The sequence below is a fragment of the Lytechinus pictus genome, chromosome 6, assembly GCF_037042905.1.
Source record: "Lytechinus pictus isolate F3 Inbred chromosome 6, Lp3.0, whole genome shotgun sequence".
In the NCBI taxonomy this organism is placed as follows: Eukaryota; Metazoa; Echinodermata; class Echinoidea; order Temnopleuroida; family Toxopneustidae; genus Lytechinus; species Lytechinus pictus.
The window spans coordinates 2,530,911-2,543,027 of NC_087250.1; the positions used below are offsets into that span (position 1 = coordinate 2,530,911).

The 12,117-nt window shown below is 35.3% G+C and overlaps 1 protein-coding gene across 1 annotated transcript in view; it reads right to left on the reverse strand.

Moving 5' to 3' along the window:
* Positions 1-12,117, reverse strand: part of LOC129263574 (MAM and LDL-receptor class A domain-containing protein 1-like) — a 66,558-nt gene that overhangs the window by 13,251 nt on the left and 41,190 nt on the right. The window contains exons 34-41 of the mRNA XM_064100622.1: positions 11,713-11,835; positions 10,477-10,595; positions 9,585-9,722; positions 7,907-8,096; positions 6,515-6,664; positions 5,279-5,379; positions 1,794-1,958; positions 973-1,093 (exon numbers count right to left, since the gene is read on the reverse strand). Coding sequence (XP_063956692.1) covers positions 973-1,093; positions 1,794-1,958; positions 5,279-5,379; positions 6,515-6,664; positions 7,907-8,096; positions 9,585-9,722; positions 10,477-10,595; positions 11,713-11,835 — 1,107 coding nt within the window. The remainder of the gene's footprint in view (positions 1-972; positions 1,094-1,793; positions 1,959-5,278; positions 5,380-6,514; positions 6,665-7,906; positions 8,097-9,584; positions 9,723-10,476; positions 10,596-11,712; positions 11,836-12,117) is intronic.

The window sequence follows — 12,117 nt, forward strand, 5'->3', positions numbered from 1 at the left end:
AAAGGACATTTTGCATATTTCCCGTAGAAAAATTATGACACTGATGGATTTCCATAGAGTTATGATTGATCGGTACAATCGTAACTCTTTGTACAACGGGGCCCTGGGGCCTGTCTTGCAAAGAGTTACGATTGATCCAATCAATCGTACATCTATGGAAATCCATCAGTGTCAAATTTTTACACAGGAAATTTGCACAATGTCGTTTGTAAACAAAGAGAAGCAAAGTGAATTTCTAAGAAAACAATAAATGCATGAATATACATCATAGCTTCAAAATATTTTAAACAAACATGACTGATAAATGTTGACGTTGCTGGTCGTCCATAGTTGTGATTGATGGGATCAATCGCATCTCTTTGTAAAACGGGGACCTAGAGACTTCATCTACATGTATGGTAAGAACTAGTTGTAAATTGTAATATTAGTTTTGATACATTTTGTTGTGCAAAGTACTTCTATTTCTATTTCCTTTTAAACTTCATATTTCCTTTCTCTCAACCGCTTAGAGGCAATTTGCTAATTTGCAGTATATAAAATTATGATTATTACTATTACTTTATATCAACTAAAATAATGATACTAAATGATTTTTGTGCCTATCCACAAGACTTCGTATAACTTGAAGATTCGTAAAAAGTAAAATTATAAAAGCTGTATTCTACAGATGCAGAATTGATATTGATTAAGTCGTGGGAGATCATGGAAACAATTAATTTCACAAGCCAGCTTCAGATGAACCAACAAACTTGATGAAAATGATTTTAAGTTTAACAAGATTATTGATCTTTGCCATAAAAAAGGCCGCACTTTTAAAGTACTCAAGTTGTTGAAATGACGTCTTGATGTTTTTCAGGGAACTATAACTTGAGCTTGAAATCCCATGAACCCATGTAGACTAATAAATTTTGCATTTGACATGCAGGATAGCGTTAGTATGCATTCATGTTGGCCATCTATGTGTGTTATTACCTGTAGGAGTGACGGATTCAGGCAATGTTTGATCAGGATCTTTGATACATCCAGGAGTCATTGTGATGTCATCAAGCGCTATGGCGTCATCAAGACCACCAGCGATCCCTTCGAAGTATACCTACATTAGGCAATGACAATGAGGTGACTTTCTTGTTTTAATTTTTCTATATGAGATATTTTGATGCTTCAAGCATCCATGGTTATCTACAGTCAACCTAAGAGATTAGGTTATCAGTTTAAGACATAAAACTATTATAACAGGTAGATACAACTAATTGTTGATGAACACCATGAACATAATAATAATAATAATGAAACGTTTTTGTATAGCGCAAAATACATAAGCAAAGATGCATGTCTCTAAGCACTTTTTACAAAAGAAGTGGAGATGGAGGGGAGAGCACTGGGTTCTTACATTAATTGTTTACAAAATGGTGGATAAATAATGTTCTCATCAACAATAATACAACAGATAAAGATGAGGCGTGATAGCTCAGTCGGTAATATGGGGGTTTCAGGTTTAAGCGACCAGGGTTTGATTCCCACTTGGTGCGCTAGTGCCCTTTGGAAAGGCACTTATCCTCATTACCAGGTCCCTCGGAGAGGACCTTACGCCATCGGTCCTCTGATTGCTTGCTTACAAGTATTCATACTTTCTTAGCAATCGGGTAGAAAAAATCAGCAAATCACCAAAATTATATATTCACAAGGAAATTGACTATATTTTGGTAGAAAGTCACAAATAAGGAGGAGGGCAGTGGGGCTCAATAAATTGATTAAAAATTGTCTAGGGTGATATAATATGAGATAAAAAATACCTTGAATTTGTATCCAGTGTCCATTGGAACAATGTACTTGATCCACTGTTCACCCGTAGCTGTAGTCTTGGTCCAAGACCTTACTGGGTCATCATGGGTCGCTACTTGGGTTAGAACACTCAGGCGGTTTACATTGGCTCCGTTCATGAATGCCCAGAAACGAAGCTAGAAGAAGGTAAAAATAAACAAAGATGTCATTCATGGAGCCAAGGAGAGGGGAAATGTTACAACATATAAACATACATTTTTTCCTGCAAAATTAAATGATTTTATCAACAAGAGTGAATGTTGTTGTCACATTCATACATCAAAGACCAATATTTTCTATAGAACAGTTTTAAACTTGGTTCACTTGAGGTCAAATGTAAATTTGATCTAAACACACTTTATGGAAATGCCTCTTCATAGAAATTGCCTGAACTATATTCTGACCGAATCATAAGCTCATTTATTCTTTACTGAATATAATAAAAATATTGGTTGTTATTACTGAATGAATATCATCTCATATTCTGTGAATATATAAAGACCAAATAAGATGAGTTGATGTATTTATGCAATAAAGTGTATTGCCTTAATTGGTTATATGATTCTCAGTGATGCATGAGACTTCAAGGAGTAATTATTTACCTTCCCTTCTTTCTTACTACTACTACTACTACTATTACTAATAGCTGGATTTATAAAGCGCTTTTTGCCAGAGGATACAAAGCGCTGCTATTATCACACCGGCTTTAGCTCGAGCTACCATCACCGGCGCTCAGAGCATGCAAGGAATTACTCCTGCCGGGTACCCATTCATCTCACCTGGGTCGAGTGCAGCAGTGTGGATAAATTTCTTGCTGAAGGAAAAAACGCAATGGCTGGGATTCGAACCCACGACCCTCTTTTCATTCATTCATCCATCCATCCATCCATTCATTTGATAATTTATTCATTCATCCATCCATTCATTCATTCATTCATTCATTCATTCATTCATTCATTCATCCATTCATTTTATCATTCATTCATCCATCCATTCATTCATTCATTCATTCATTCATTCATTCATTCATGCATTCATCCATTCATGTTATCATTCATTCATTCATGCGTTCATTCATTCAGTCTGTCTGTAATGCCAATATTTTGTATCAATTGATATCCATATATTTGTTTTATTCTCATCTATATTAATCAGCATTTATGTTTGCCATTCTTATACAGTGCTGTATGTTAGGGTGATATGCTTCCGCGCGGGCCGCGCGTTTCCGTTTTACACCCTGGCGAAGGCATTTTCCGGAAAAATAGCCACAAAGCGACTAGTGAGGAGTCTACGTCTACGTTTGTTTACATAATCAGCTGGGCGCGCGATCCAAAAGTCCGCACCGAAGATATCCGCAGAACATCTTTCTCTCAAATCCTCTATCTCCCTCTATCTATCTATCCATCTGTCTGTCTTTTGTTCTCTCCTCTCTTTCTCTATTTCTCTTTTTTCCGTCCATATATCTATCTATCTATAACATATCTCTCCATCTCTCAAGTTCTCTCCCCCATCTATCTATCTTCTATCTATTTACCTATCTATGTAACTACAGTATCTATCTATCTATCAATCTGTGTCTTTTTTTCTCTGTCTCTCTCATTCTTTATCTATCTATCTCTCAAATTGTCTATCTCTCTCTCTCTCTCCCTCTATCTATCTATCTATGTAACTACAGTATCTATCTATCTGTTAATTTGTCGATTTTCTCTGTCTCTCTCATTCTTTATCTTATATCTATCTATCTATCTCTCTCTCTCCCCCTCTATCTATCTATCTTTCCATCAGTCTGTCTTTTTTTTCTCTTTCTCTTTTTCCGTCCATATATATATCTATCTATCTTTAACATCTCTCCATCTCTCAAGTTCTCTCGCCATCTATCTATCTATCTTCTATTTATCTATGTAACTACAGTACTATCTATCTGTTAATTTGTCTATATTCTCTGTCTCTCTCCCTCTTTATCTATCTATCTATCTTACATCTACCTATCTCTCAAATTCTCTATCTCTCTCTCTCCCCCTCTATCTATCTATCTATCTATCTATCTGTCTGTATTTCTCTCTATCTATCTATCTATCTATCTATCTATCTATCTATCTATCTATCTATCTATCTATTTATCTATCTATTTATGTAACTACATTATCTATCTATCTTTTAATTTGTCTATCTTCTTTGTCTCTCTCATTCTTTATCTATCTATCTAACATCTATCTATCTCTCAAATTCTCTCTCTCTATCTATCTATCCATCTGTCTTTTTTCTCTCTTTCTCTATCTCTCTTAATCCGTCCATACATCTATCTATCTATCTATAACATCTCTCTCCCCCTCTCTCAAGTTCTCTCCCCCATCTATCTATATTTATCCATCTCTCTGCATGTCTTTCTCTCACTCTCTATTTCTATCTATCTATCTATGTCTATATCTATTTATCAGTCTTATATATATCTATCTTTCGGCATCTATGTGTATCAATCCATCAAACTTCAATTTGTCTTTCTATTATAGGTATCTGTTTATTTTGATTTTGTCTGTCATTAACTTTCATAAAAAAAACGTAACTGCAAAAGCATGTTCGGATTTCACTCATATGACTGCTCTCTGTACATGAAATGCCGAGGAACTCTGTGCTCTGATCAGTAACTGTGCTGATTGCATGCGGTGGTATGTCGCACGCTGCAACCAGCGACGTGTGTAGACTCTTCACTAGTCGCTTTGTGGCTATTTTTGCGGAAAATGCCTTCGCCAGGGTGTAAAACGGAAACGCGCTTCCGGGCCACATCAATTTACTATGCTTTAATCACCCCTGACCACCAATCTATTCTGTTAAATCTGTATTCGTTACGTAAAAAAAAACATTCACATGTATGTTTGTATCATGCATTTTAGAATTTATCTATATAACTAAATAAATGAACGGTGATGATGGTGATGATAATGGTGGTGGTGATGAAGATGATGGTGATGATGGTGAAGGTGGTGATGATGATGAGCATGATGGTGATGGGATGATGGTGTTGATGATAGTGATGGTGGTGGTGATGATAATGGTGGTGATGATAATGATGATGGTGGTGGTGGTGATGATGATGGTGTTGATGATGGTGGTGATGGTGGTAGTGGTGATGAAGATGATGTTGATGATAATGATGACGATGATGGTGATGATAATGATGATGGTGGTGATGATGATGGTGGTGGTGGTGATGATGATGGTGGTGATGATAATGATGATGGTGGTGATGATGATGGTGTTGATGATGGTGGTGATGGTGGAAGTGGTGATGAAGATGATGTTGATGATAATGATGATGACGATGGTGGTTGTGGTGATGATGATGATGGTGAGGATGATGGTGTTGATGGTAAGTGATGATGATGATGAAAATATAATAATAATAATATGCCTCCATGCAGTCTGTTAAATAATCTCATAGGATGACCTAAATACTGACCTGACAGTCTCCTGTATTTTGAGGTTTAGAGTATACCACACCATCCAATAGAGCCTTCTTATTGACGTCATTTTCCCCAGAATCCAGGAAGAAATAATGACCTATAAAAAATGTTTTGATGTTAATACATATAATCTTTAGCTAATATACACATGTACATATATAATAATAATAATTAACATCATTTATATAGCGCTTATCACAAAGAATGTTTCTAAGCGCTTAAGGAAAATAAATAGAAAGACAAGAAATTTCAGCTAAATTAAATTATACATGGTGACAGTTGAAGCTGCATATGCTAAGGACGATCTATTTAACGAAACAGTTAGTTTTTAACATAAATTTGAATTTGTCAGTTGAGTCTGCTTGTTTTATGCTCTGAGGTAGGTTGTTCCAAAGTTGAGGGGATGCTGAATAAAAAGATCGTGAACCATAAGACTGGGTGTTGATGGCATGAACTTCTAAGAGTGATTTTTTGCATAAGCGCAAGTTGCAGGAGGGTGAGTATTCAGATATTAATTGTTGAAGATAGACTGGAGCTGATTTTATCAAACATTGGAAAGTAAGCAAGAGGATCTTAAAATAAATTCGCTCACACATATTCAGCACACATTGATCCAATTCCTTAGGCCTATGTACTACAAGGTAATGGCTGAATTACTTTAATGTAATAATGGTAATTGTGCATAATTTTGCTTAATGATAACATATACGGCATATTTGTTTGTACTACCACCGGTATTGTAATTTCATTTAATTTTGTAATTTGTTAACCCGATACGAAACAAATTTTCTTATTAACAGAGAATAAATATATACAATTCAGTTGAAGAAATCCAAAAAAGATAAATCACAAAACTTAAGCCCTTACTCTCTCCTCGCCCATAATAATGATATTATTCCGCTTTTATTTAGTGCCCAAAGTAGGCACATATTCTTTTATAGATATAATCACTTCATTGGTCATTTTATTGGATTCATTTTTTAGATTGTTACCACAGCTGGCGTTTATGTTTTAAATTTTTTTTTTTACATATATACCTTTTGAATTAAAGGAATTCGATGCTTTGTAATTAAGATTTATAGACACACAGGGAAGTTCTTTAATTGCATATTTGCCTATGCAAAGGAGATGCCTGATTGCACCCTAGAAACTAAAAACGACCACTAGACATTTATAGTTAACATAAAATAGGAAGCGCCATGGGCAGTATCATTCATTGCCTTAACATTTACCTGTTGGATTTAAGTAGGTGTGGTCATCTATAGGGCCACCCACTGCATCCCCTTGGAAACCGTCAAGCCACACCCAATCCAAGTCATCTTCAGAATCTTGGCTCCAATCACATGCAGTGCCTGATTCAAAGTTACACATTCTGTATTCACCTGAAAGACACACACAAACCGTAGTGATTAATAATTGAATTTGAACATGCAAGTAAAGAACGAAGGTAATATAAAAACATCGCTTGATAATAGACATGGGCGGAAATCCCAGGGGGGACGTGTCCCATACTCAAAATAGTAGGGGGGACACAATATCAAATGTCCCCCCTACTATTTTTGGTCTTTTATGATGGTACGAAATACATCATTCAAAATCGAAATAAAACATGTATTTTTGGATGATAACCTTTTTTTTTTGCTTTTCAAATCTATTTTTGTCAAAATGACCTAAAATTTGGGGTGATAACTTTTTTTTCCATCCCCTCGTCCCCCCTACCTTTTGGGAGAGATTTCCGCCCCTGATAATAGGTAGCCAATTAGCAGATAGATGAAGGCTTATGGGGCTTTGTGGATATCAGATATATTAAATTTTCTTTCTCTCAATCCAAGAGCTATTGTGGGTCGGATTTAGTTTTAAAAAAGTTGTTATGATAGCAACTTTTGCAGGAATGTCAAGCTGGAAAAACCAATCAAATTTCACTGTTGTCATGGTAGTATTCCAGCCAGAGTCGCTATCGTATCAACTTTTTTATGAAATGGTGCACTGGTCCCAAATCAAACCACGATTTGATCTCGGTCCTTTTTGAGTGAAATATGTTTTTCCTGGGTGGATTTTTTAAACCCTTTTGGAGGGAAAAATTCTTAATAAATATATACATTTCACTTTAAAGATACTTGTAAGGACGTACAGTTCACTCCAAAGGGACAAGTCCCTAGAATAACTCGAATAGAAGTGTGATTAGTCACAACATGGGCCTTAACAAGTATTGGCGTGTGAAACCCTACCCTTAACAAGTGTTGGAAACAAAACGATTTAGTACGGCCCCACCCCACACCTCGCGCTTATCGTACCCCAAAAACACATAGTGTTGACTGTGGGGCATAATGTATTCCTTTATAAAACATTTTAGTATTTTTTATACCCTCGCAAGTTTAACTCTTAACACGTAGCTTTTCATTATTTTAGTGTTTTTGACACCCTTATTACGTTACCTACGTAACGTGCCCTTGAAAAAGACATCCCTTTTTTGGGTCGCGCATGGTATCTGCTCGTCAATGTACACCGCGCAACTGCGAATTAACTGTACATGTAACTCTTCGTCACACTTAAATCTTTGTGAAACATATCCCCCGGAGGCATTAAAACAAATACAAGAATATAAAGAAATTGAGTGTACTTACTACATGTATTCTCATCCGTTTGATCACCACAGTCATTTGCATAATCACACTCAACTGAGTATGGTACACACAGCTTATTATCACATTCAATCTCGCAAGGGACATAGGAATCTACCTTACAGTCAGTAAAGGAGATCTCATCCACAACTATGATGTCCTCATCTGCTTGCGCGAAGGCGGCAAAGATAAGCTAGACAATGAAAGATGGAAAAAAAACACAAATGAATGATAATTGACGGCATTGAGCTCTTCAAATCGGTTACACTTCGTGATTCCGAAGGTTCTTTATTCCGAAGGTTCGTAATTCCGAAACACGTAAATTGCCTATAACTCGATGTTCGTTAATCCGAAAACGTAAAAGGGTTCGTTAATCCGAACATTTGTGGCGTTATTCCGAAGGTTCGATATTCCGAAAACGAAATAAGGTTTGATGTTCCGAAGTTCGTTAATCCGAAAACGAAATAAGGTTCGTTGTTCCGAAGGTTCGTTAGTCCGAAAACGAAATAAGGTTCGTTAATCATTTAGTTTTCGGACTAACGAACCTTCGGAATTACGAACCTCAATCCGTTTCCAGATTAACAAACCTTCGGAATTATGAACCTCATTTCGTTTTCGGACTAACGAACCTTCGGAAATAAGAACCTTCGGAATATCCGAACCTTCGGAATATCCGTACCTTCGGAATAACCGAACCTTCGGAATATCCGAACCTTCGGAATAACGAAGCTTCGGAATTACGAATGTATGCGCTTCAAATCGTCCCACAAAACTAATTTATTCCAGCTGGTGTAAAATATTTAGCTTAATCAGATGAGCATGCGCCTATGATCTTTTTATTAAAATATTTGGCGCAAAATAAATTCTATGGATCGTCACCATCACATAATAATTCTGTTACAAAATGACAGATCTAGCAATTGCATATTGAAGAAAAATTATCGTATACATATACTCGAGCTGAAACACAGGCAACATGGACAAAGCAAATTTATTTGAAAACAAATTAATACAAATAATTGTTCTTTAATAAAACAATGCTCTCTAAATTAAAGAATACCAAGACATTACACATAGATAGTACATGTGTGCCTTATTGTGAATGCTATTGCTATCCACATTTAAATTGGCAATAATGTACTTTATATATATTTTCTATCACTGCTACTGCTCCCAACACCACTAATCACATGCTACGACCATTGCCCATTACAATAACTACTACCAAACAAGTCCATGCTACGAATAATAATACCATTACTACATAAACAAAATTATATAAGCACTAGATATATTCAAATAAAAACTGAAGTGTGATTTTTTCTTACAGTATTAGTTATTTGCATGTTGACACTCATTCATTCTTTTTTTTCTTGTGCGCCTCAGGATTCAATATTTCTACATAGATGGCGCCATATAAGTGCATATTATTAATATCATTAGGATTGTTATTTTTATTATTGTTATAATTATTATTATCATTATCATTATTATATTTATAATATCACGTCTACTGACTGGACATATTTTAATACTTATATAGAAATAAAAATGTCCCTATCGATATTTGTAGATTATACTGCCTTTTTAAGAGCTGTAGATTGTTTTTTTTACATGTAATTGATATATTATGGGTGTGATTAATATGAATTAGTCACCCTCTTTTTATTTCAAACAATACCTGATAAGTAGTTTCGATGCGACCGTAATAAACATGTACATTTAGCCACTGCTCGGTCTGATCATTGTGATAAACAATATACCCAGGTTGATCCGATTTCTTCATCTCTAAGTTGAACTCAACACTGGCGTCAGAAGGCTATTAATTGAAAGCAAAGAGAAAAAATGAGAATGTGAAAATCATACAAAATGCATCTTGTGATATGACCATTTATTTTAGGATAATTTTGTTCGTTCTATTTTATAGTGAAAAATTTGAAATGAAAATGAAAAAAAAAAAAAATCATCAGGAAATCTTCAAATATTGAGTTTTAATCTATTCCAAGTATATGCATTACAGGAAAACCACAAATTATGCACATTCAGCCCCATTTTTCATAACCTTCTTGGGGTGATGTAGGGAAAAGAATGTTAGAACCTTTATGGACAAACAAACTCCTGAAATACATAATATATTTATGTTATACTGATAAAGCAATGAACCTTCAGCATTGACATACTCGTGACTCCATCTTAGAGGCCGAATTCATTTGCATGCATTGGCGAGTTGCAGCTAGCTCATTTCTGACAATTCCGTTTACATGTAAGCCTACATCACATGAGAGACGGCGCTATGGGATTATGACGTCATATATAAGGTTTACATTATTCTTTAATAATCAACGTATATTATATTTGTTTTGAATATTTTATTTTCTTCCTGTTTCAAATCCATAAGTTTATAATCACAATTCATATAACTCAAGATTTTGTACATGTATACGGAACAAATAAATATATATCAATATCAATGAAATTACAAATTTTCAGAATTATTATATTGTTGCAGTACTACAAAGTGTAGCTGTCCTCAGCGTTCGTTGGTCTCAATGGTGTAATGTGTCATTATTTACCTTGAAATAGTACCAGTAGTCAAAGCGACAGTTGATAGATGTATCTGGAAGGGTTGGGCTCACGAATCGGGCAAATTCCTTGAACTGAGCATTACCAGGTAGCACTCTCATATAATATCCTTTATAACAATAATACATATATTTTGGTGGCATAAAAATAATGATAAATGTACTATTGATAAAGATAATAATATGAAATGTTTATTTACAGCTCTTCATGTGAATGTTTTGTTATGTTTACGTTGCATATTTTTAGCCCAGCTTTCTTTAAAGGTTTATTTTATCTGCCAATGAGGAATATTGAATCATAGTGGTAAGGGAAGACTATAATTTATGCTATGTAGAATGAAACCTTGTTGAAAATTACATAGTAAAATTTTACAAAATAAAATAGTTTTTTTTCCTGACAGGGGACCTTTTTGAGAAAAATTAGGCTCAACTGCCCAAAACTAAATTTCCTTTCCTACAATTTTTTTTTGCCCGGCGTACGAGTTGGGTTTATTTGGGCAAAACTCAAAGACGAGTAGACTACACATCATGAATATTCATAAACATGATTTGTAAATATATATACTTGGAATTGACTTGAGCAACTGACCACAGTGGCGCAATGAGATAACCATTGCGCTTACAATGGAAAAATCAAGGGTTCCAGTCCAAATATAGGCTATATTAAACCTAAAATAATAAAAAAAAAATGAATAAAGGTTAAGGCAAGACTTTGAACATAACACAAGTCAAAGTCTTGTAGCCTAGTTCAAAGACTTCCAAAGGGATTATTTGTGGTATGGAAAGATAAAATGGATGGAAAGTTCGAAGGAATATCACCTCCCAAAACTGGTTGCGACTCTCATTTGAATGATTTGAAGGAGAGAGTAAGAACCGCTATACCCTGGCGCAGTCACTGAATAGACACAGTGGACTAGTCTCCTGACTTTTAAACAGAGGGTCAATACCGCAATGGGTTCAAATCGTAGCCATGGTGTTATTTCCTTCGGTAAGAAGTTACACAAATTGTGCTGCACTCAAACCAGGTGCGGTAAATGGGTACCAGGAAGATATTTATTCCTTGAAATGCTTCTACACTTTAAAAGGCTTTGGGTCTAAAGTCAGGGTCTTGATATCCAAGTTCATTGGAAAGCACATATGGGCGTTATATGATAATTTAATATGCGCATTTCAAGAACTGCCTTATTATAAGTGTTATTATATACAATAGTGATAAGGTATACCTACCACTGTCAGCCTGTGTACTAAGCCCTGGTATGGTTCCTTTACCACCAGCTTCTTGCCCCCATGCATACGTTCCAAAGCTTTCATCACTCCATCCACAAAGACTAGAATCAAAATCACATGGTCCTGTATACAGTGAGATTAGAGAGAGGCGTAACAAAATTGGATATTGTGGACCTTCCAGTTTAAGTCCAGTTTAAATTTGATAAAGCCATCGGTGGACCGTTTCATAGAGCTGATCGTAAGATAAGAGCGACTTTAAGAATGACTGGTGATCCTTTCTTGTGGTAAATGATATTGACCATTAAATGTTCATTGGTGATTATTACTACTTCTACTACTACTACTTCTACTACTACTACTACTACTACTACTACTACTACTACTACAACTACTTTTACTATTATC